The 25,591-nt window shown below is 40.0% G+C and overlaps 1 protein-coding gene across 5 annotated transcripts in view; it reads left to right on the top strand.

Moving 5' to 3' along the window:
- The window catches only part of LOC110043306 (uncharacterized), a 28,393-nt gene extending 4,125 nt beyond the window's left edge, over positions 1-24,268 (top strand). The window contains exons 1-8 of one of the 5 annotated variants that reach the window (XM_089280452.1): positions 1,808-3,398; positions 12,203-12,350; positions 13,900-18,596; positions 19,064-19,301; positions 19,456-19,532; positions 19,977-20,193; positions 21,047-22,489; positions 22,881-24,268. In XM_089280452.1, coding sequence (XP_089136578.1) covers positions 3,333-3,398; positions 12,203-12,350; positions 13,900-18,596; positions 19,064-19,301; positions 19,456-19,532; positions 19,977-20,193; positions 21,047-22,488 — 6,885 coding nt within the window. In that variant the 5' untranslated portion in view covers positions 1,808-3,332 and the 3' untranslated portion in view covers position 22,489; positions 22,881-24,268. Of the gene's footprint in view, positions 1-1,807; positions 3,399-7,788; positions 8,966-10,512; positions 10,713-10,737; positions 11,852-12,202; positions 12,351-13,899; positions 18,597-19,063; positions 19,302-19,455; positions 19,533-19,976; positions 20,194-21,046; positions 22,490-22,880 lie in introns of those variants that run through there. The other 4 variants (XM_089280451.1, XM_089280453.1, XM_089280454.1 and 1 more) reach the window with 4 other exon arrangements.
- The last annotated feature ends 1,323 nt before the right edge of the window (positions 24,269-25,591 follow it).

Here is a 25,591-nt window from a genome sequence, read left to right as displayed (position 1 = left end):
ATGTTTACACCTTTATTTAACAACAAAGACATGTAAAATCCTGTGATTCCAGTTACTTTGACTTCCTTAGAAACTGATAAGCCAATAATGAGACAGCTATTATGATGAGTGTACTGGCTGATAACTGGTAAATGGCCCTGTTTTTGTCTGCCTGTTTCAATTCTCATACATACATTGTGTTGATAAATACATTGCCATAGAAATTTTCCATCAATTATGATACCCTAAAAAGTTCGTCCAACCCTGTCAACAATGCTTCCATTGCACCCCATGGGCAGTGTCGCCATTTTCTACAAATTCAGACGTTCTGTCATCATTAGACAATAGTAATCTAGTCTTTGGAAGCACTATAGACAATTTAATACTATACACCAGTAATTCCTTGACCCCATGTCAGCATTATTTTTTTCCAGGATTTACTTTGTTGTTAATACCTCCAATTCCCCTCCCTTCCTTTGTTATAAGCTCACAACATTAATATTATTATACTTTGTAGTCACCATCTGTCTCCTCATTGGCTAAAAGCCTACAGTTAATTCTGGGAAACAGCACAACCTACAGATTATTCACTAATCTGCTAGCAGATTAGTGAATAATCTGTAGGTTGCGTGCGCAATGCATGATTTCAAAGAGCAAAGTCAAGGTCTCGGACAGGAAAGTAAGAACATGGCTTGTTGAAAACAAACTGTGTTCGGTGCAATAATGTGTTTGTCGTTAATTCTTTAAAACAATGTATAATAAAACAATTATTAGATTCGGTTTTTGTGACATCCGAAATAATCGAGGTCTCCGTTAGTGTTATCAGCCGAAGCCTTCGGCTTTGGCTGGTAACACTTACCTCAACCTTGATTATTCGGGATATCATGAAAACCTAATCCAATAATTGTGTATAATTTGCACTCTGTCATCTGCCTTATGGCAGATTTGTGAGCGCATGCCTAGGATTATTGCTACTGTACCATACTAACCTGGGGTGGGGGGGGGGGGGGGCACGGTTGATAAATAGTTAAATAGTTTTTAGCTTTTATTAATTCTGTATTTTAGACATTTTATGAATATTTTAGACTTTTATTTTTTAGAGGAGACTCCTGAAAAACATCTCTAGGTGATTGGAGGCCTCCTCTTAAAATGTTAATTTATTATTATTGGTATTACTATTATTATTATTATTATTATTATTATTATTATTATTATTATTATTATCGCTGTTGTTGTATTATTCTGTTCTCATACTAGTTGTGCTTTTGCAGATGTTAATTATGTGATCCTATATCAGTCACTTTGTGTTTATGAATCTACCTTGTGAACCCTTTTACACTGATGAATTTGCTTTAATTACCCTTACCAACACTCTGGCAGTCAAACTCTCTGCAACCATAAATGAGTCAGTCACTAGATTCATGTGTAACTAGAACATCACTGTGGTGTAATTATTAGTCGATTTGTTCATAGCAGTTTAGGTTAGATTTGACAGCTTCATGGCCTGTTCATAATGTTTAGGCCTGTAGTAATGCAACTGACATTATTTTCAGTAATGACATTTAGATTTTGAAACATGTACCATCAGTACAATACAGCAGTATCTACAAATGTAACAGAACTGCAATGTTAAGAGCAGGGCTTTTCTAGGGTATGCATCATTATCTTTGAAATCAGTAAGCCATATGGTAAGCTTTCTTATAAGTACCAGACAACAACAACAACAACAAAAACACTAACAGTAACAGCAATAAGATTTACATTTATTGTACATGTAATGTTAACAGTGTAATCAATCCTAGTGTATTGACCATATTTATTTATTTACTTATTTTATTTACATCACTTTCAATTACAAGCTACTTATGCCACTACAACAGCACGCTACTTACAACACAAACACTCACATTACTTACTTACAATGTGCGATACTTACGCTACTAAACAATGCTATACTCTACTTGCTGTATTTATCATATTTTAATTGAATCTCTAAATTTGATCTATTGTACCCTGAATGATGTAGTTAACACTCCTTAATTTATAAATATGTGAGAAAGATCTACCAAATTTCTTTTACTGGTCAAGTGGTTGTGACCATATTTAGTAATTTGTGTTTGGATGTTACTGTACAGCCAGTTGTTCATTATATGGGAGTTTGTTTATCAATTACAAAAAGGTCTGAAATACTTCTTCAATCCATTGCTATCAATGCTGATTAACAGCTATTTGCTATCAGTGGGGCAGGACCAAACTAATTAGGTGTTTGCAAATTACATACTGTCTAGATCTAAGCTTTATGGAGGTCATCTACCAGGAACAATTAGCATGATTTATTTATACTAACAGTAAATTTTAAGTTATACCTTGGAACATGGAGTAGTGATGATGCATGCAATGAAAAGGCCAAAACAGGATAATTAGTCAAGGGCTTAGGAACATTTTCAGTTCTGAACTTTGATAACAAGCGTGACAGGTTTTTTCAAACATTTTTATACTGACTTCAACGCTTGGAAAGATGTTTAGGGAGACTTTTGGGGAATTGTACAAAGATTCGAAATTCAACATTTGTGAGTTATTTTTAAATTATCAATTGAGTTATTAAGCTGTCGTTTCCTTGTGCATTCAGAAACATATATTCAGATGCAATTCCTCAAATGCCATTGATAGTCCAGCGTTCAACGAGTTTTAGGTATTAATTAACACTCTTTGTATATTTTGATCTTGAAAATGGAACGTTGAACCCAAATGACAACAAAAACTATTTGACCTTGACTACTTGACAACAAAGAATCAGTTCAACTAGGTATGTCTTGTTTGTATTGGTGTCTCAGTTTGATCCCAAAGTTCCTTTTTTTTTTGACTGAACGGCAAACTTTATCTAGATGTAGGTTTGTTTTCACTTCTGTTTAGTCTCCAAATTGGAAAGTTTGCACATGTGTCTTGGGTGATAAATTTACGATAATCTTTTGATTCTGACTATTCGCAATACATGTAGGAATTTTTTAATATTTTTCCTGAGGTTTAGCCTTCTCACCTTCCTGCTTAGTGTTTTTGTTAACATGAATGTTTGCTGACAGTGAAAACATTCTTCTGTGTACAAGTTTTCGTCAAATTGACAGCTTGTATCCGGACCCATTAGTGATAACTTTTAATATGCTATAAGGGAAGAAAGCTAGGAGTCGTCTGTCATTTTGTGGTCATTGAATGGGCCACAACTGAAGACATGAACTTTGCTGCTTTAACTTTTCCTTTCAAGATCTGGAAGATTTCCCCCTTGTAAAAGAAATTTTAACTCGTGATACAGCTGCACGTAACAGTCAACTACAAATCATAATTTGGGCAGGGAATTAATGACTTCTGTAGTTTTGATGACTTCTGTGATGGATTTGAGTAATTCTGTGGCCATTTCATCGAAGGTAAGACTAATTGTCTGCTCAATGCATATCCTAACAGTAATCCACGACTTGATGTCGTGTCATGCATAATGGTCTGTAGAGCAACATTTTGAGTCCATAAAGCCTTGATAGCTCTGCACTGTATGAAGCTAGCATAGAGAGCTTTGTCTGCTTTTTATGTCTTTTGTACAGGTTTAGAATCTCGTGTAGTAGTGAGTAACTACAGTAGTATGAAGAGAAGCCAGTAATAGACTTAAGATGCTGGTAAATAAATGACCTTTAGCTATGGATAATGTACATAGGTCTTGATTTTGTAATACTACCCAGACACCATAGTAAGGATATTTGCAAATGGCTGAACTTTACTGGCATTGTGGCCTTCTTTTAGCATCGTTTTGTCCATATCGTTTCAAATACTCATGTTAGTTTTTGACTTCTTACAAGTGTTTATACATGTAGAACACCTTTCACAGGGACTGATAGGTTTGCCATGATATATTAGACATTAAACTATATCAGGCCCTGTAAACTAAGCTCTTTGTCAAAATTTTTAAGTAGCAGTGTATGGATCTATATGGAGCTTTAGGAAAGGAATTTCTTTGGTGTCTTCAAGCTACTGGCTCTATACGTGCACTTATGCACGTAATGTCATGTGGAGACTGTGTATGTGTGTTCATACCTGTCCCATAGTCATCATCATCGAAAAAACATCTGTGTTATCATGCGCTGCTTCAGTGACGCAGTGCAAGCAATAACAATTGCAGATGCTGCCTATCTTTTAATTAACTCCATACGGTAATTACGGAGCAATTCGCTCTTGAATTAAGCTCTCCTTAAAAGTCGTAATGTGTACCGTTATTTCTTTGATTCCTGGTTGTCTGTCTTAGCGTTTGAGGCTCTTTTAATCCCTTATCCCAACATTGATGGTTTTGTAAGTTCTTTTAGCCTACTTCCTCTTTTGCAACTTGTCTAAATAATGAATGCGCAAGTCGAGCTTTAAATCATTGTGTGTGGGCATGATCCGAGTGACTTTCAACTCTTTTTCTGAAGATTTGAAGTGATAAGACAGCGAAAGTTCTGGCTCTGTTCTTTATAAACCTGTGTTCTCGCCTCTTTACCTTTTCAACCTTCAGTCTGGTAAACTTGCGATGTTTTAAGCCTGAGTTTCTTTTAAATCCTTCTAAGGTGTGCATCCTCTCTCAATATTTTTCTTACAGAAGGATTGTAGATGTCTGTCACTTGGTAATGTTCTTTCTTTCTTTTAAAAACAGAGTTGCTTTTAGCTCAATTTCCTGTTGATGTTAGTGAACAAGTACTAACTTCATTTAATTGAGTCGCTTTCCTCCTATTTATAAATTTTCAACAGTACTGTAAGCTTGTAGAGTTTTAATTCACTGTTACATGTACATTCTGTAGTTTGTGCGAATTAAGATTTGAATTCTTTGTACATAGTTTGTTAACAGGGCTTTATTTTGATCAAAAAACTTTATAAGTTAATCAGCAGGTTTTGCTATTCTTAGCTCTAAGCTGTGTATTCACAAAATATCCGCAAATGTATCTTTCCTGAAGAACAAAGTTTGCTGACAACTCTCGAAGATTCGACATTATACACTTTAATACACTAGTTTCTTGGGATACAGCTTTGTTTCACTGAGAATCCCGACGTTTCTCGAGATTGAAACCAACAGGAACTCAACAGCGAGATTGGAGTAAAAACAAAACTATCTGTTTCCCTAGGAAAACTTGGGACACGCAAGTGTGATGAAAATATCACGGCAGCTTGTGTCACGATGTTATCATATGCTGCAGTTCCATATAAAAAACGTGAAAGTGATGACCGATCCCTGGGTTATGTCATTTTCGCTGCCGCACAGGGGAGTACAAGTATACGTTTCATCTTGTTCAGGTTCCAACTGTGCTTGAGACATCATCGATTTATCATCATTGCCACGTGACCATCGATCAACCAATACAAGTGTGTGGTAGATAACATGAAACTTCAGCTATATAACTAAAGATGTGTTTGGCAAATTGATGTTTTTTTTTTTGTAGCACACAGTTTATATTGCACTGATAAAGGTAATAACACGTATCAATCATATGTCGGTTTTTTAAATTAAAAACTGCAAAGTAAACATTGTTATCAGAATTTTAGGTTGTAGTTATCTTATGATTAATTTTGGAGCCGTTTTGATTGAGTATTTATGACATGCAGGCTTGTAAACTGTTCATCTGTTCTAGTGCCGTGAGATGATCTACTTTGTATTCCAGCAAAATGCGCCTTTTGGAAAGAGTCGACTCAGTGATAAGGCAATGCTAACATAATGATAAATTGCTTCATTTGTGTTGCTATAAATATCTATACTCTCGCCGAAATGATTCAAGTAACAGACCTCTTGAATTTACGCAAAGTTTAATCAGGCTTTCTCAAGTGATTAATTCAGCTATGTGCAAATAGTAGATTCAATTTACAGGAAATAACAAATAGTTGTTTCCTTGGTCAAACAAACCTTGGGCACATTGAAACAGAGAAACACATTTTCAGACTCTAAGCTTGCAGACAATCAAAGACTATACCTTAGTACAGTTGTATATTGTATTACCTTGAACGTGTATTTTAAGCCTTAGGGTACTCCTCAATTTGGCTACCCCCCCCCCCCTGAACCACCCACCGTACCCCTCCGCTCCCCTGCCAGCACAGGTCACTACTTACAGTACTTGCGTTTTAAAGTCAGCTATTTTATTCCCGGGTTTGTTCTGAGGACTGACCATTCCTCGTTTGGAGGGGTGGGCAAAGATGAATGGTACACAATAGGTCTTGATTTGATGCTCCCTGGGGTTGCATATAATGCCTGAATAACTGAATTGATTGACATGCATTGTGATAGCTGGTAAACCTACAGGAAATTGTCGCTTAAAAATAGATTCTTTTGAGAACTGTTGATATTTCGACATCTGTTAGCAATTATGTCCGTGGGTATTGGAATTGATCAGTCATTGATAGAGGGCCAACCAAACGGGACGTATTATGTACAGAGAAATGGATGGGTTGTCAAGTGAGAGAAAGCGTGTCCTTAACACAAGCTTAAGGAAAAAGCTTTTCGTGCTCAGCTGTCCTTTTGTCGAGCTGTTTTCAGTTAAAAAACAGTCATAATACAAGGGTTGTGTGGGAACATAGATTACAAGACTCCCTTCTCTTCGTCTTCTCTCATGTCACGCTCAGCCGACAAAGAGAAAAGAAGAGCTGCTTGTCGTGTAGGAAACTTGCATTCAGAACTAATAAATTTTTCTATACATACTTAACTATACGAGTGACCCCGGCGATATATTAAATGTGCTATATGATGTTTCTTTTATCAGTAGGTGAAATAAAAAAAAAAAATTCGTGCAAGTTTTAGAGTTGCTATAGGTGAATATCATTACCTTAATTCTTCGTAAAATTAACCCAGCAAGGAAGAGATAATTGCACCACGCCACATACTCGGAACGAACTTGAATTACGTTGAGTTTTCATCCATCATTTATCTTTCGTTTATTTCGTGAGAACGCAGTTGTTAACGGCACGAGCTTGAAGTACCTGTAGGACCTGTAGCTAAATTTGCTGCAGCTACAGGTATTTGTTTTGGCAGGCTTTTGAAAGCTTAATTACGTGATATTTTTCATCCGGGGAATATTGTACATGTGAAAGTGGACAGAACAAAGATGCCGATGTGTTTTTTTGTGTTGTTTTAGCGTTGTGTCTCCTCGAATTTGCACAAATAGTGTCTAGAATAAGTTGCTTGTATTTGTTTTGATTGTAAACTGGATCAAACTTGAACCAGACGAGGTTTGCGTGCGTGGTGAATTTCAGCTTAAATAAAATACCAGCTGCCGTTACTATATATGATTATAACAAAACTATTGTAAAATAAAGTGTGGTTTTACATGAATATTGCAGCGACACCTGAGCAGCCAGCTCTCTCAAATATTGAAAAAGAACAAAATGTAATTTTCTTTTCAATATTTAAACTCCTGTGTGGTCTTTCCCAGGAATATTTTCAAGTATAATTGCGTGGAATTATTTTAGCGGGAAGAGAGAGACAATTTCTTAATTACTGTGAAACGGTCGCTCTTGATAAAAAGAAATGTAAATTTATTAAAGGCAGCCGTTTTCTGTCAGTTTTTTCCCGAGGTTTCACGCTGGGAGAAAAAAAGCAAATAAAAAGGTAGCTTGAAAAGAAACTACGAACAAAAGGGCATCTAATACTCGATTATCTTTGTATTGTGGAGCAGCTGCACAAAGAAAATAAGATAGGAACACAGTAAATTCGGATTATAGTAATTGAACCGACGTTGAAAGTTGTCCGTAATGTGAAAAATATTTGTATTGTTTTTTCTATAGCGAACGTTTTTTTTTTCTTCCAGTCTAACAGGAAATTTTCTATTATTTGCTTTTGTCTGTGCTTTATTGTTAACAAGACTGCTGGACACAATGTTTATTTAGTTTTCTTTTGAGAATGAACGTTTAGGATGAAGTTCATTATCATTTTTGACAATTTTTCACCCTTGCCTCATCATTGGTTCATTGGCGACTACTATTGACAATTTTTTGGCTGCCTGCGAAGTTCAAATAAAAATATGACAAGCGGCTATAAATACCTCCTTAATCGCGCTAGAATATATTTTCTGTCTTCAAGCTCTTTTACCTTTTACGAAGTTTAAGTACCTCTTTCGGGTCAACATTTTTCTCCGCGGAGGAAACTATTACATGAGAAATTAATATCAAATTTCGGCTATTTGCTTTGGTTGTTTGCCTACAGGTAAACTGGCCTATAGCATTTCATTCTATGAGCTGGAGTCCATGCGGATTTTCGTTGTTTAATTTAGACAGTATTCAAATTAAGTCTCGCTGGGTCTCTCGACGAAAGCGTGTATCCTGTACGATCACTTTCAATGTTATGAAGTACCTGGCTGTGTTTAGAGCAACGCGTTGAAAGGAAAATCGACATTGAATTTGTAATGTTTCTTGTGATAACCGAGTGTTCGTGTCGACGGTCGAGAGACATGTAAACACAAGCTCTAAGTTTAGAAGTCATGGCGTTGTTCATTCCAATTTCTCGACGCGCAAATGTTGGAAATCACAGTGACCTGTACCGTTATCATTTAGTTCCTCACAGTAGCGAATTTCCTGAGAGGTATTTCCTCTTCGTTCTCTATACGGTGATTTAGTACACGGCGCTAGCTCCTGTGAAGTCAATAGTGGGTTCACAAGTGGAACGAGCTATAAAAGGTGGACAGCTGTGAACATTTCAAGGTTGTTACGGCGAAGTTACCTTCCTGGAGAGATAACATTACAAATATTAGTTACTCCTTGACGATTTTTGCTTAGCGACGCGTCGACAGAGTGCCCGCTTGCCGTATTGTTTGGGATCTGTAGGCTCTTAGACAAGAGAAGTCCGCATAAAAGAACACATGTAGCTACTGAATGAGTCGCCGTTCTTTCGAGTAATCGCCATGGCTTTAGGATGAAACGCCATGCTTTCGTCAAGAAGAACAAAGTTCCTTCGCCTAAACTCGAACGGGGATATGTGTTCGGCGTTAACAGTTGGGTAAGTCAAAACAAAAGCATGTAATTGTAATGGATGATGCTTTTAATTTGCGCAGCAGCCAGTTTAAAAGAGGTAAAATGCAAATGTACAGCGAAGAAAAACGCAGAAAAGTTCAGTTCGATACTGATACATTGTAGCGTTAATTCTTGTGGAACTCTGTTATCAGTTTGTGATATTGTAAACCATGTTATAGTACACTTTTGTTTCTTAGGTTCATCGTTATTCAATTAAATAGCGGTGTCATTTACCCGCTGAATTATTCAAAAATTGTTTTCCCGTGATGTCTGTGTGACCAGCGCGTTTCTTGTCAGAAAATGGTTAAAAATCAGTCTAATTTTGGAATCCGCTCTATAGTATGTCGCCACCATTCCAAACTTTTATCACTTTTTTAGTAACTTTATCCTGCAATGCCCAACCAAAACTGAAGACATGTCAGTTTTGTAACTACAGTATATATTCAAGTGTTTAGTATTCTTTTGACCGACGAGGTCTCAAAAACCTATAAATTTTTTAGATTCAATCATAACGCCACGCTCTCGTTTTCAGAGCGAGTAAAATGTATTCTCAAAGCTGTGCAATATTGTGGCTGTAATAATTCTAAACTTTTTTAATTATGGAAATTGTTACTTCAGTAAGCCTGTTGTACATTTTATTGTTGTCGTTCAATAATACTATTATAATACTATTCTTTGTAAGTGGTTCCTTCTTACCGTAATTTCCGTCACAGTGAATGACATGCTTATTAATTGTCTTCCGGAATAAAGTGAAGTAAATACGTAGACATATTTTAGACGGGGAAAATAATGGGGCACTTTTCAATCCTTTTTCTTGTTTTTTCATACTGCTGCTTGCTGGAATCAGTGAGGATTTTAAATGACCAAAAAGTAAGGAAGGGTTTGGGACATTTCTAATCTGATTTGAACTCCGCGAAAATTTTAAAACAATTACAAATTTGTAACTGAAAGACAGTTTGTTTGAGAAGGTGGTCTGTAAAATAAACACTTTTTTTCCGTGCTACCTAGCTTAGATACCAACTGAAGAATGAAAGTCCGAACCTTATCTCATCACAACAGAGCTCGATCATGCCCTGTGAGGTTAAATGTAGTATAATGTAAAGATATCTTTCAATAACAGATTCAAGTCAGGTAGTAACTTTCATGTTTTTGTTGTTTTTCGTGTAGGCAATATCAAGTGATAATCAAACACATTGTAAAAGCTCGTACGTTTCATCATGAAAGTTATAAAACACACCCAGTCTTTCATGAGCTGTGTTTTATGTGGCCAATGTTACGTTTATTTTCAAAAATGCTTTGTTATTACGTTATTATGCTAAAAGACCGCCCAGTTTTGTTGTTATGGATTGTTATTTTTGTTCGTGTATATTGGATTTTAACTAATACAACGATCACTATAAGCAACCACAATATCAGAATTTTGGCGCCGTTTCGTTTTCGCGACCCAACATCGTCTCAGTGTTTTCAGACAGGTAAACTCGGACGCTATCAGAATACAAAATTAGCAATGATTGTGATCATTAAAATATTGGTGTTATTTTTTTTTTGCGCCAGATTTCTATCTTCATGAATTATTACACGCTCGGATGTTACGAGTGTATATGTATAAGGTTAATTTGGTTTGTCCAGCTTATCAGTAGCCATGAAATACGCTATCACAGGATGTGCTTTGTGAATGTGATCGAGAAATTCTTGCTGCCATGAATAAGAATTCTTTGCTCGCGGTGTTGAAGGTAAGAATAAGGACTGGACTTGTGGAGTTTAAGATTCATGGCCCTCACTCGGGGAAATTGTTTCTGCTTCGAAACATTTAAGGCTCTATTACATGTTGTTAGGTTTTCTGAGCTTTTCTAAGCTCTTTGACGACATTAGTGCGATAACTAGGGTTAATTGATTCATTACACTCAGATTGCTTACAATTACAAATTGTTTTTATCAGAAATAACCCAACGATAATGAGCTCTTGATGGGAAGCAATCTGTTTTATTTTCTACGTCTTCCTAAAAAATGCGAGCGTCCATTGTCCCTTTGTACCGTTGATTGGCATAATAAGCAAATGAGCGCTGGCGTGTACGGTTTTGAGCAAAAAATAACACTAAGAGATCGCAGTATGAATTGGTTTGAGCGAGCTTCTGGATAGAGGTTGCACTATAAACACATATGCGTATATCGTTGTAATGTTTTGATACATGATCCGTGCGATGTTTGTGTGTGAGCTTAGTCCGGCAGAATCCTTTCGTCGTGTTTCCTGTCTCTGAAATAATAACATTACAAACCCCCTCGGTTTCCTGATCATGCGACATCTAACGTTTTAACATGTCGTGTTGTTTAATACTCAGTTATTTTTTATTGTGGAAGTCTGTTAAGATTATTTAGTTGTAGGAGAGGGTTTCTTTAAGGTTTTTTTTTTTCAGTTCTATATCTTCCGAAATTGTCTTTCACAACAGAGATTAAGGAGTCACAAGTTCGCTTTGGTGTCCAGTTGCGTAGTGAGGTTTCGTCAACAGGAAATACAAACCAGGATCAAACCAAATACGTTACGAAATAATTTTACCCACTCGAAGAAATTACAGCAACTTATCTATTTGTCCTGTGTGCTTTTTATTCCACTGTTAGCTGGGTGTCAAAACAGTCACAAATTTAATTAAAATTCCCCGCTCTCTTGAGACTGTTTGGGTGGTGGGATGTTATGTAATATTCCAAGAACTCTTAAATACTGGTGTCAATTTTCGTGATGTGATATTGGTCGCGGCTTAAATCACAGTGTGTTCATTCAGTGATCAGTTGCGCACTAACACTTGTTAAGTGTAGCAAGGCAATGGAGTGAAACGTTATAGCAGCATTGGTAGCGGCCTTTAAAATGGTTCCAAAGGTTGGTCTTGTAAAGTCTAATTCAACTTCCCATACAGAAGTGTTGATTTTGTTGACGTAAATTGATTTAATGCACTGTTCTCGAGGCATATATACATGTTTCTAGAAGAGTCCTAGAAGAACGAATTATTTACAACGGAAATACTAGACGTGTTTCTGACATAACCTTAAGTTATGTGCATATTACACATCTTATTGTGCATCAAATGTTATAGAAAGACATAATAATACTTTTAGAAGAACGTTGGTTGTAGCATCAGCATGTAAGCTAAATCTGATTTATTTCGTTGGAGACAAGAAGTTTTCTTTGGGCTTTTTGTTTACATGTCTAATGCAGTGTTGTCGTTTCCAGGCCTATTACCGCCAAGGTGTGGCGCTGCAGTGCCTGGGTCGACATGCGGATGCCCTGGGAGCCTTCGCCTCTGCGCTTGCGCAGGATGACAAAAGCCCTCAACTGCTGACCTCGCTGACTGAGGCCGCGATGAAGTCCCCACTCAGAGGTAAAGATTGGTGCTTATTTGTGTTTCCTGTTAAGGTTCCAATTAAGTACTCAGCGTGTGCCAGTCGTAGACTGATTCTTATCAGTTGTATCCGTTAATATGATTATCAATGGCAGGAGCACAGACGGACAAAATTTTTCAGAATGTTGAGCATGGATGTGTTTATTATTAAGTTTGTATCTCGTGTATTCCCTTCAACAAGACGAAATGTTTGCTGGACTATGATCGGATTAATTCTTTGATTACAACTTATTTAAGTGTCAATATGTTCTCTTGTTTGAGGGGAAAAAAAATAAAAACCGAGTCGCAAAATTGTCTAACAGATACTGAGACTGAAAGTGAAGGCTAATCTTGGATTAGGTTAATCCCATTTGAATAAGGAGGCCCTGGAATACAAACCAGGGCGGACTGAGGGTAGAAGACAAAACAGAGAACGCAATTTTCATTCTCAGTCAATACGCAGATCTCACTGAAAAGAGATTACTTAAACCGTTTTGAGTAGACGCTGCTTCACAAGACTCTATCGTAGCTTTTAGTTCGGTGTTATTGACTAAGGTAAAAGGGGTTTCTTTATCTCCGATGTTTCCGTTTCCTTTTACATTCCTTTGTCAGCAAGGGAAGATAAGTAGTTTAAAGAAAAGAGGAAGGTGATATGCGACTCACTTACATTCGATACATAGTGATATATATTAATTTGACATTAAATCGTGCCGAGACAGTCTGGTTTTAAATAGTCAGTGTTTTCCCAGTATATCTGATCTTACTCCCTGACACAGTACCCTTGTTTTTCAAGAGTATTTATAGATATCGTTTTGATTGGGGTCTGGTATGAAAAGAACCGAGATAACTATGAAATGGATTCAGTGGTTTTACTTGACCTCGCCAGTTTGTAAATTGTGTTTGATTTTGCCGCGGTACTAAAAATAGCTACATCTGCTTAAGTCGTAAACATTCATTGCAATCATAAAGTATCCTGAATGTTTTACGTACTGAAATAGTCTATTCCCGAATTACATTAAGCCACTTTCTTAAAGCGTGTTTTGGTGCCCATCCTTTCGTATCAATGGTTGTGCACCAGGCCTCGTTTTGATAGAGAGGCTCAAGGCAACTCGGAAATGGGCTATTTCGCATTGCTTTAACTTTACGATGTCTCTGGAAATGATCATAAAGCCGGCAAACTTCAAAGACGTAAACAAAGACGGCTACTATTACGTTGGAAGGTACTCTGTCGTACACAATTTTGTTTTTCGCTCATACGCTATTTGTGAATTTCTTAACCTGAACGTTTCTAATGGTTAGTTCCTCAGTCATCAGTAAACAACTTTTGTGTTTTGTGCAAGGTCAAGGCCAAAAACACGAACAAAAACGTACAGCAAGAACTTTGTAGGGATTCATAACTATTCCCTCTACATTAACTATGGCAAGACATCAAAGCAGGAATTCTCTGTACTGATTGTCGTAAATCCTAGTTATGAGAATTTAGTGAAACTATCCCTTTCCGTTTGATGATGATGATGTGGGTTACTTATGTGTTCACTTACTTTCGCAGCTACCTTGGAGCCAATCTACAGCCAACTGAACAAGATGAAACTGGACAAGAGTCCTTTTGTCATGATCTCAGTTATCGGCCAGGAGTTGCTGTCAGTTGGACATTTATCAGCGGCTGTAGATTGTCTTGAAGCAGCTTTAAAGGTTGGGACCTGCGGCTTACGTCTCCGCGGCTCAGTCATATCCGCGCTAAGCACGGCGTACTGGAAACTAGGAAATGTCAAGAAGGCCATGGAGTACATGACACAAGATCTAGAAACTGCACAGTCTTTGAACGATAAAGCGGGCGAGTGCAGAGCGCATAGCAATCTAGCTGGAGCTTATTATTCACAGCGGATGTACAAAGAAGCCATTGATCATCAGAAGAACCAACTGGGTATCGCTATGAAGCTAAAGGATCGGAAAACTGCCGCCAGCGCGTTGAGCTCTCTCGGACACACTTATGTCTCAATAACGGATTATACAAACGCTATCTCGAGTCATAAACAGTCTATGCAGATTTACAAAGAGTTGAAGGATAAGCAAGGTGAAGCCAGAGAACTTGGCAATATCGGAGCTGTGCATGTCTTGTTATCAGATTACGACAACGCCATCAAATACCATCAAGAACACTTGAAAATCGCCATTGAGCTTGGAGACAAAGCTGAGGAAGGCCGAGCGTACAGCAATTTGGGAAGTGCATTTCATTACAAGAGAGACTTTGATAAAGCGATTCAGTTTCACAGACAGGTGCTGGAAGTGGCAAAGAAGACCAAAGATTCTTTCATGGAAGCGCGCGCTTATGCCGGTCTTGGACATGCGCTGAGGTGTAAAGGTGACGTAGACCAGGCCAAATCTTTCCACGAGTTTCAACTGGCACTGTCAATCAAACTCAAAGATCGTGCGACCGAGGGGCGTGCTCTCTCCAACTTAGGAATTATTTTTCAGCAGAAAGGACTCTTCGGACAGGCTCTGAAACTGCACAAAAGACACTTGGCCATTTGTAAGGAGTTGGACGACCGAGCGGGACAGGGTCGAGCCTATGGCAACATGGGCTGCGCTTACAGCGCATGTGCACGGTATGACCAGGCTATTAAATTTCACAAGCAGGAACTCATGATTTCCAAAGAGGTGAACGATCGGCCCTCAGAGGCCTGTACACATGGCAACTTAGCTGTGGCTTATCAAGCTATCGGAAGCCTTGACAAATCACTCAAACATTATCAACAACACTTAGCAATTTCACAGGAACTCGGTGATCAGTCAAATGAAGCTATCGCGCTGAGTAATCTGGGCAATTTTTACAGCTCGTGTGGGAACTTCTCCAAAGCCATTCCCTATTATGAAAACTTTTTATCCCTTGCAAGACATTTGCGTGATCGGGCGGGAGAGTGCAAAGCTTGCCACAATCTCGGTTTCGCTCATTACTCGTTGGGGAATCACTTGGATGCGGTGCCGTATTATGAGAGGAACGTTGAGATTGCAAAAGATTTGGAGGACAGAGCGAGTCTCGGTCGCGCCTTCTGTAATCTTGGACTGGCCTACAGTGCTCTCAGTAAACAGGATAAAGCTCTTGAGTGCCAGAAGGAATTCTTGACTGTGTCACAAGAAGCAATGGATGTTCAAGGCGAATTCAAAGCTTGTGGCAACATCGGTGATATTTACGTATCGTTAGGAAATACCAATCAGGGAATCCGGTTTTTCCAGGAGCAACTTCAAGTCGCCAAGAAAGTGCAAGACATTACCCTGGAGAGCGAGGCCCATAGAGCGTTAGGAAGCGCTTTCAGAACTGCAGGCGATTTTGAAAGAGCTATGTCCTGCTTCCAAGAAGAGTTAGAACTGAGAAGAGCTGCTCACGACTCTGTCGGTACTTGTAAGGCGTTGAGTAATCTCGGCTCGGTTCACACGGGCTTACGTCAGTACAACGATGCGTTCAAATGCTATTCTGAGCAGCTTGGTCTCGCTAATGAACTAGATGACTGCATTCTCCAAGCGGAAGCCTGCGGCAATCTGGGCATTACAAAAATGAACGCTGAAGATTATCAAGAAGCACTTGGATTCTTTGAGCAGCAGATTGCCACGTTAGAACAAGTGGCTGGCGCCGTGCTGGAAAGCGGTCGTGCGTACGGGAATTTGGGCGAGTGTTATCACATGTTAGGTGATCACGAGGAGGCTTTGAAATACTACGAGAAATATCTCGCTGCTGGGCAACAACTGGAGAGCGCCACTGACCAGGACAAGGCGTATCGTGGGCTTGGAAACACGCACAGGACCATGGGAAATCTCCAACAAGCTCTGGTCTGTTTCGAGAAAAGGCTTGTCGTGGCTCACGAGTTGACTGATTTCCGCTCCAAAGGAACAGCTTATTGCGAGCTGGGAAACATGCACAAGATTCTCGGCAACTACGAACAAGCGCTTGCTTGTTTCCAGCAGCAGCTGTCCTTGGCAAGGGAGAATAATGATGCAGTCAATGAAGGTGACGCTCTTTGTGGACTGGGACTGGTTAATCAGAAGATGGGAGAGTACGAGAAGGCGTTGAAACTCCACGAGGAAGAAATGGCTGTCGCCGACAAACAGAAAAATCTTGGGCGTCGTGGGCGCGCTTCCTTCCATCTCGGCATGACGCATGAAGTTCTCGGAAACTACGAACAAGCTGTGATCTACCAAGAACAGCACCTCAACATTGCCTCGCAGATGAACGATCAAGCTGCTAAAGCCCAAGCGTACAGTTCCTTGGGAAGAACACATCACGCTTTGGCCAACTATCTCCAGGCCATCTCTTATCTCAAGCAAGGACTTGCCATCGTAGAAGCTCTCGGTAGGAGCGAGGACGAAGCGCGAATACGTCATCGGCTAGGCTTGTCGCACTTGGCTGATAATCAGCTGGAAGCATCGCAGGCTCATCTTTTCCGTGCAGCAGAATTGTTGGAGAAGTTGCGTGAAGACGGAATTCATAGTGGCGACTACAAGCTCTCTTTGTATGAGCTCCAGGCTGCGACCTACCAAGTATTACAGCGTGTTTTAGTCACTATGGGTAACCATAAGGAAGCGTTAGCAGTCGCCGAGCGGAGCCGGACCCGAGACTTTATCGATTTGCTCCAAGAACGACAAGGAAGTAATCGATCAGAGAACGGTATTTCGAAGTACTTGGAGAATCCCTTGACAACACCTGAACAAATTACAGACTTAGTGAAGAGCCAGAAAGCTAGTATCTTGTACTATTCTATTGCTGCAGGACACTTGTACAGCTGGCTTATTACTCCGACCAAAGGGATTGTAAAGTTTCATGACTCCCTGCTGTCTGACGGCGACCATGACAATGAAATGACAGTTGATTTGGATCAGAGTAGCAGTGCTACTTACTCTCACACTTCCTCTCTGCTAGATTCGTACATCACTCAAGTACGAGACGCGCTTGGCGTTGAACCTCATTTAAACTTGAACCGTACAACTAGCATGTCTGAGAGTGAAGTTGAAGACGCCTGGGAACGAGAGAGTTTACTCAGTGCGAGCCCACTGTCGTACATGTCAGCAGACGACGATGATACTATAAGCGTGTCGTCATTGTCGCTTGGTCACAGTTTCCGCTCGACTACGAGGAATAACTTTTTGTCAAAGAAAAACGTTCGAAAGTTGAACGGTGTGCGAACTAGTAGCAAGAAACTTGGCTGGTCTGGCAAGCCACCACTTCGAGCTTTGTACGAGCTGTTAATTGCTCCTATGGAAGACGCTTTACCCGCTTCTTCATCGTTCGACGGCGACGATTCGGAGCTTGCGTTAGTTCTCCAAGGAGACTTGTACCTGGTGCCATTCCCTGTCTTGAAGGGAAGCCTTTCTAAAGAGTATCTCTTCCGAAGGTTTAGACTAATTGTTGTTCCTTCACTGCAATCGCTCGCTACCAACATTAGAACACTGGCAACGAGGAGGACTGGTTTGGATACGTCGTCGGTCATGGTGATCGGAAACCCGAAGGTCCCGACGACGTTTGGCCAATGGGAGTCAAACCCGAGCGCAGAACACGAAGCTAAGATCGTGGCTGAGCTGTTCAACACCAGACCACTACTCGGCAGTGTTGCGACTAAGAGCGAAGTTGTCCGAAATTTACCGAAGGCGGAATGCGTTCATTTTGCTACGCATGTCTCGTGGAAACTTTCGTCTCTTATTCTTGCACCTCAGAATTCCGACGAGAAGCTTGTGACGCCCGCAGGATCACCCGAAAGAGCGAGTCTGGACTTCCTTGGTGACATGAGCCCTGATGAAGCACCAGCGCTGTCTGAATTCCTTCTCACCGCAGCTGACATTTTGGACCAGAAGTTGTCTGCTAAACTCGTAGTTATTGGCGCTGCGCACAACCACTCGTCGCGCAATCGGATAACTTCGGATGGTGTGATCGGATTAACGAGATCGTTTCTGTCTGCCGGCACGCAGAGTTTATTGGTCGCCTTGTGGCCCGTACCCGACTTAGCTTGCAAGTTACTACTGAAAGCGTTTTACGGCGGTCTTCTTCAAGGAATGCTAGCCAGTCAAGCCCTTTGTCAGGCGATGCAAGTTGTTCAGAGTACGAAGCAGTTTTCACATCCATCCAACTGGGCTGGCTTTATTCTGGTGGGTGGAGACACTGCTCTGACGAACAAGGAAGCTCTGATGAGCAGTGCCATCTCCAAATTGTTGGATAATCCTGTCAACTGTAGAGATGCGCTCAAAGTTCTCGTTCATCTGGTATGTTCAACTATTATCTTTGCAGTGTTCAGTTGTGTACGCGCGCGCAAGGTTCTTATTTTCAACGAGCCCGACAACAGTACATATATTTTATGCCCGATTTTTTGGGCTCGATTTTGTCAATAGAAGATAAAATCCATTTCCTCTTATTTTGACTTAATTTCTGGTGGATTCTGATAAGCAAAGGTTAAAACCCAAACATTGCTAGTTTAAAGTATAAAGCCTGTTCGTTGCTTTGCTGAAACGTATAACGATTCAAGTCTCCTTAGAGAGAGTCCTCTGACCTCGCAACAACAACAAAAACAACAAGATTCAAACAAACAAATGAACAACGCCTTTACAGGAATAGAATATCTAAGATGTAGTTCATTCCAATTTTGGGCAGTTCAACAGGTTTCGTTCGAAATGTTGCATTTGTAATACGCCTTGGTCAAGTTGGTGCTAACTGTCTCATGGATTCACTTTAGGTGGACAAGGCTCAGCAACGTATTCGTCAAGGTCAGCGGTCATCTATGTACACAGCAGACGCGAGCATTAACGCTAAAGTCAAAGGAGCCAGTGGATGGCGGGACTTGCTCAAGCTTCTCGGCTTTCGGTTTCAAAAGGCTGCCAACGGACTTCCAGACTCGGTTTTCTTTCCGTCAGTTACCAGTGGAGTGGCAGAGAAACTGGCTGCTGCAAGTGATCATCTGCATGCTTTACTAGGTAAGTTGTCTACCTCCTGGCGAAAACTATGATCTCAGTAAATTCTGTACGGTGGCACCTCTCTGAAAATATGCTTGTTCATTTAGTGCATTGGTAGGACAGTTGATCGTGGCTTGTATGTCTAATGTTTTCAATTGCATGACTTTTCCCTCAGGTCTAAGTCCCACCACCCTGCAGGCGCTGGCCAAACTTGTGAATGCGCACGCAGTGAACACAGCTTTAGTGGCTCTGGTATGTCATTCATCATTTGTAAGATGGCGTGTAACAAACAGTGAAAAGAATTGATTAAGTTTCCTTGTGAAAACCATAGATTAGACAAGCTGATACCCCTGTGCCTGCTGAAGCTAAGTGTACTGATGTCGAATTTTGTGTAAACTCCTTATCCAGGTAGATGTTACAAATCAGTGTATCAGAATTGAAAGAAAAAGCTACGTTCGTTATTTGAAAGCAATAAATTTTCCAATTTACTGAACGTTCGTTTCGAAAAGTTGAATATTGCAAGGTTCGGTTACCTTGTTATTTGACTGCGATCATGATATCCTGACTGTATCTTGACTATCCTTTGACTGTAGCTATAAAGACGAAACACAAAGCTACTTTCAAACAAGAATAGTTAGCACAGTATGGTTGTCGTTTTTTTTATGCTATTAATCCCGTTTTCTTGTTGTGTTACAGTTTAGCCAAGTGTTGTCGTGCTTCACTCAGGGCATGAACAATGTCCAGGTGCCATTAAATCTCAAGTTATGGCGGACATCAGGCTGTCACGAGCTGCTTGCGTCTCTCGGCTTTGATCTGATCGGTGTCGGTAAAGATGAAGTCATGCTGCGATCCGGCAAGACCAACAGTAGACGAGCTGTGCAGTGCACAGTACAAGCTTTGTGTGCTTTGACTGGTAAGCACGTCAGTTATAAGCCTTCAATGAATAGGGAGTATTGATGCGTTTGGTCTGATGATCAGAGCGGTTAAGCACATACTCTTTTGAGAGACGTTCGTGAATCGGAGGTCGAATTTTCTCTTCTTCGTCGCGGAATTATCGACGTCAAGTTGTAAATTTTATTGAAAATGAGAGCTTTCCAACTAATTAGTTGGGGCGGGGATTGGAGGAAGGGAGGGTGAAAACGCGCCAGAAGTACGGTTGACGTCCATGGCTAAAAAATGTCTGTGTTTACACACCTCTTGCAAAGCACTAAAGCTAACCAACGGAATGGTGTTCATATTTTGGCCAGTCAAGTGCGAAATGGAAAGTCTGGGAAGCAATCAAATTTTCCGTGTTTTTACTGCAAGTTCTTCTTGGCAGCAGCATCCAACAGCAAAAAAAGAAGAAAATTCGTCACTTAGGTTAATGATTGTCGTAATGTACTATGACATTCTGAGAACTTACATTAAAGCAATTGTACCGTGGTTGACGATGTGCAAAATTACCTTAGATTGAAGACTAGCACTGAAAGATTGATCTAGTGAATTTTTGTACTGTGTACCTCGAATCTAGGGAGTTTGTGATAAATAGTTCCTTGCTTGCCTCGAGTTATCGTCACATGTCTAAACACTTGGCTTCTATAATCTGTGATTTGAAAATTGAAATAGTCCTTTAAAGAATGTGAAAGATAGTTATAGGTAGCATATCTTTTGGTGGTCACGCAATGTTACTTTACTCGCAGTAGCTGAGGATTGTGTGACTAAGTCACTAGTGTGAATGATTCAGCATTGCACGTGTTACATGACCTGTGGCTTTTTTTTTCCCTCAGATTCAGAGAACCCAGCTGAAAAGGAAGACCCAACATTTAAACTGTCCAAGGTTCACTCAGCTTCAACTGTCATCTCCAACCTGTCTCTCAAGTCAGCTTCAATGGAGTCAGACCTTGATGCCATGACTAATGACACAGAGGTTCCTTCTCGTGATGTGAAGAGTATAGGGGGCTCTAGTATGAGGGCCAAACACAGTATCACCGCAAGGCCAGTGAAATCTGAGGCCCAACCTTCGAGTGAGTTGTATAATTTAACGAGAGTTCAAGAAGCCGAAAGAAGAAGCTTACGAGCTCTTTCCAAATCACAGCCTTTACTTGCAAGTAGAAATCATTCAAACACAACCAGCGCATATTCCAGTTTCAACGGACATGTTCGCAGTTCTAAGACACAATCTAAAACTTCATCCGTCGTGGATCACTCGAGGAATTCTTCGCTACCCGATCCATCAGATTCGGACATCGATAGCTACTCGGACATTGTCGGGCAACGTTCATGGAAAGACCCGGTTAGTCACCAGAGTGTGGATCTCTCGGTGACCAGTTCAAATTCTAGACAAGCCGTTCCAAATGGTTATCCGCGCTCATGGGCGTCCAGTTCCAACCCAGCGGGCAGTGTCATTGCCTTCCCTGTTCAGCAACGTCGAGTCATTGAAGATGCAGCAAGGACTCCAAAGCAGATTTCAACAAGTACACCGAAACAAAGCTACGAGCCTGTTATGAACGGTACCAATCATTCTGATATCAATGGAGACGGGTTACAGCGAGGGAGGTCCCTGAACGAGGATGGCACTTCGCGAGGACGGCCTCAGAGAAGGAGCCGGAGTGAGAGCCAGGATCCAGCCCTTCAAAATGGCTCTCGGTCTGTTGGGTATAACCGATCAAAGTCCATACCGAGGTTGAGGGAGAATGGATCTAGTGATGAGGAGGACGCTGCGCATGTCAGAGAAAGACGAAGGTTGAAAAGTAGTACAGACTTAAGAACTAATCGTGTGATTACTGCAGTAGATAGAACTCACAATGATAGATTAACTGATCAAGTACAGTTGAGAGTTTCCAATGTTGATTTACCTGCAAGTTCATCTAGTAATAGACCTGCACCGTTGAGAAATGGTGAATACAAAGTAAATCACGCCGATCAACTTGCAGCTGAAATGGGAAGGAGAGATTCGCTCCAAGGAAGGAGACAGTCCTTACCAAAGTTTCGTGACGATTCACAGTCTTCTCAAGATAGTACCGATTATGAGTCACGACAGACTGCGGCAGAGAGGGCAGCGGCTGCCTTAATGAGTAATCACGTGACGCACGTGCCGCCGGCGCAACCGCTGACCAGCAAGCGGACAACTCCGCAACCTTTTGAGATGAAAGACATGACTGTGGACACCAGGAGGCTGAGGCGAGAACATCTGGCAAACTTGGCTCATCTCCAGTCCTCCTCCTGCTAGGGTAAGAATACAAAACAAGATTTGCTTCTGATACTTATATAGCAGTATTTGTTGTTTTGTATTAGTTGTTGCTGAATGGTCTCACTCAGATTACCGTTGAAACGGGAATCAAGAGCACGATCTTGATTTTGTTTTTCTTATTCCGTTTCTTACCCTATGAGGAAGCACGCACCTCTTAGAGAACTCTTAGTCGGCAAATGGCACGTGCTGTCCACGTGGTGTTGTTTGCGTTTTGATTGGCTGAGACGTTTGGAAAACCGACTGAAAGATGTCACAAGTCAATCATAGTTTAATAGGCGAGTGGGCATAGTGCGGTGGTCCTACAGGTCCTCAAAGATCCAGTGAGGGACTGACTCTTACTGTATATTAATTTCTTTTTTTGTTTCTTGCAGATGGCCTGGAGTTATCGCATTTGGCTGAAGGCGATCAGAGAGTATTGTCGTGTGTTTTAAAAGAATCTATTTTCATAAATATTCTGGACCACATAGGTTCCAACATTAGAAAATCAAATTGAAATAATAATCATATTGGAAGACAGATTTCAGTGTAGAAAACGAATAATTATTTACTCGTTTGTGAAGTCCTCTGTATCGATCTATTTTGGTATTCGTGTTTCGAAATAACTCGCCCATCTGTAAAAAGATTTCGTCTCGTAAGTTGGCGAGTAAAGGTAAATATGTGTGAGAAGCTACTTTATGGTCGATTTCGTACGAAAACAAATAGCAGTAGTGAAAACTGAGACTAAGATTTATCAAGCAACGAATGAAGCGTATTATCCTCTGCTTGTTTTCCGCCCCCCAACATTCAAAATTTTCTTAATGTCCAGTTTTATATGCCAGTAAAAATATCCTTTACTTCAATTCATACGCGTACTTTTTGACATAGTGGTCTTTAGATGCAATGGCGCCTTAGAGCTACTTTTTTGAGTTTGTTACATTACCCAGCATACACGCAGTCAGTACCTGTTTGTTCTCCTCTTGCACCTGGGGTAGAGCGGAAAAGAAACAGCTTGGATGTAAAGATAATCTGAACAGTATATTTGTTTGTAGGCAGGGACAATGTGTTTCATCTTTTAGTGAAATACGCAGCGCGGATATATCCAAAAAATATTGCTGCTCTCTCTGCAGCACTATCGGTTTGTGAATATTTGAGTTGAAACTAAAAAGCAGCAAGCTTTCATGTAAACAAATTTTCAACAAATATTGTCGAAAATCGAGTGTGAAATCAGTGAAGGAAACCCTTGTCGCCTTTTAGTTTAGTTACTCTGTGTATTTCAATAGAAGAATTCTGAATAGCGTCTGATAAATATTATCCTTTGGCGTATTGTCGGTCGCTCGTACTGTTAAGGCCTGGACACACTGTGCAACATTACACAAAGCAATAATTTTTTCAGGTGTTTTACTGTGTGCGCGGGCCTTAACATTGGATTGAGCTCAATTTTGTTATTTTTTCGCTGTCTGTTGGATATTTCAAAAGGAGTCTAGGTACAGGGTCTTTCACTTGAAAAGTCAACTCGCGTTCTTATTTTCTCCAGAGGCTTTGCACAAATTAAAGCCTCATTTAAATCCGTTCCGTCCCGGCTTGTGTGGCATATTGTAGAGGTGTTATTTATAAATTTTTGTAGTCTAAATCGTGTACATAAATCTTTGTAATTCCAGATTTATAAGATAGGAGGTTTATAATATATATTTAATGGACAGACACAGTAAAGCGTTGTATATATTACACCTCCTTGCAAATATTTTCTATTGCAATCAATAAAGCTCGAGGTTTTCAGACAGTTGTCTCTCGATGGTGTGCTCCCATGCGTTTTCGCCGTTCAGTTTCTTTTTTCCGGGATTTCTGGGGATATGTACGTGCTTTCCACGCCCCTGCATGATACAGTGTGCCGAAAATGGGTCCCAAAAGCCAGACCATATACCGCCAACTAACTACCAATGTCGTGACAAATATCTTGTTTCTTTTTGAGTTATTTTTTTGTAAAAAAAAATACCTCTTAGTCGGCGCGTCGGGTATGTTATGGACGGATCATGGGTGAGTGAGTGAGTGAGTGAGTGAGTGAGAGATGTATGTATGTCACACCAATCAGATTGGATCTACTATAAACAGCCAATCAAATTTCTTGTTGTAAAGGTAAATGGTATGTGAGAAGATTTGATCCCGATAGAGTTCAGAACGGCCATATTTATTCTTCTATAAAAGAGAAAGTATTCATATATTGGGTTTACTTCGACATTTTCTGTGGGTTAGGCTGAGGATTTTAATTAAATGAACGAGATGAGCCTTGAGGTTTGAAACAGTTCGTGAGTTAGTAGTATGCAAATGCAACGAGATATTTTTATTTTTAGTTACAAAGGTAACTTGATACTTTTGTTTTTCACAAGGAGTAAATTCAATTAGAGGTCACGAATCGTCGCGTCTAGTTCTTAGGACATGTTTTAGAAGGGACGAGACTTTAGATTTGAAACAGTTCTAACGTTTACAACAGTAATTGCGGGTAACGATTGTTTTGTTCTTGTTGCATGCAAATATAACGAGATATTTTTGTTTTTTAGTCACAAAGTGTAATTTGACACTCTTGTTTTTCACAAGGGAGTAAATTCAATTAGAGCGGACGAATCGTCATCACTCTTTCCCACGAGATGTTTGCAATCTTTAGTAACAAATGGTAACTTAACACTTTTGTTTTTTATATGGATTAAATTCAATTAGAGCTGACAAGTTATCGGCTATTGTTTGCAGGATATTAAACAATAAAGAAGCTTTCATTTCTGGGCGGTTTTTACGTCTCTGCAGTAGCAGTTTAAGGTGGTATGGTACCCTAAAATATGGCGATGTTCGTGAAAAATTCAATTTCTTGGAAATACAAGACTTAAGACCCTTGAGGAATTGTCAAAAACATTTTGAAACGATCTTGCCGAATTTCCTTCCAGATGAGTGTGAAATTTAAGGAAAGTACACAGTGGTATAAGTTTTTTCACGTGGCAATGGCCATAGCAACGACTGTTTACTATAAGAAAGTGACCAAAAATATAGATTATTTTTAACTTATATGAACGAAACTATTTAGAAAAAACTTTTAAGACATGCACAACTCGATTGG

The sequence above is a fragment of the Orbicella faveolata genome, unplaced genomic scaffold (genome assembly GCF_042242905.1).
Source record: "Orbicella faveolata isolate gen_17 unplaced genomic scaffold, um_ofav_v1 contig_47, whole genome shotgun sequence".
Classification (NCBI taxonomy): domain Eukaryota; kingdom Metazoa; phylum Cnidaria; class Anthozoa; order Scleractinia; family Merulinidae; genus Orbicella; species Orbicella faveolata.
The sequence above is the reverse complement of the archived record's forward strand: the minus strand, read 5'-3'. Positions and strand labels throughout refer to the sequence as shown.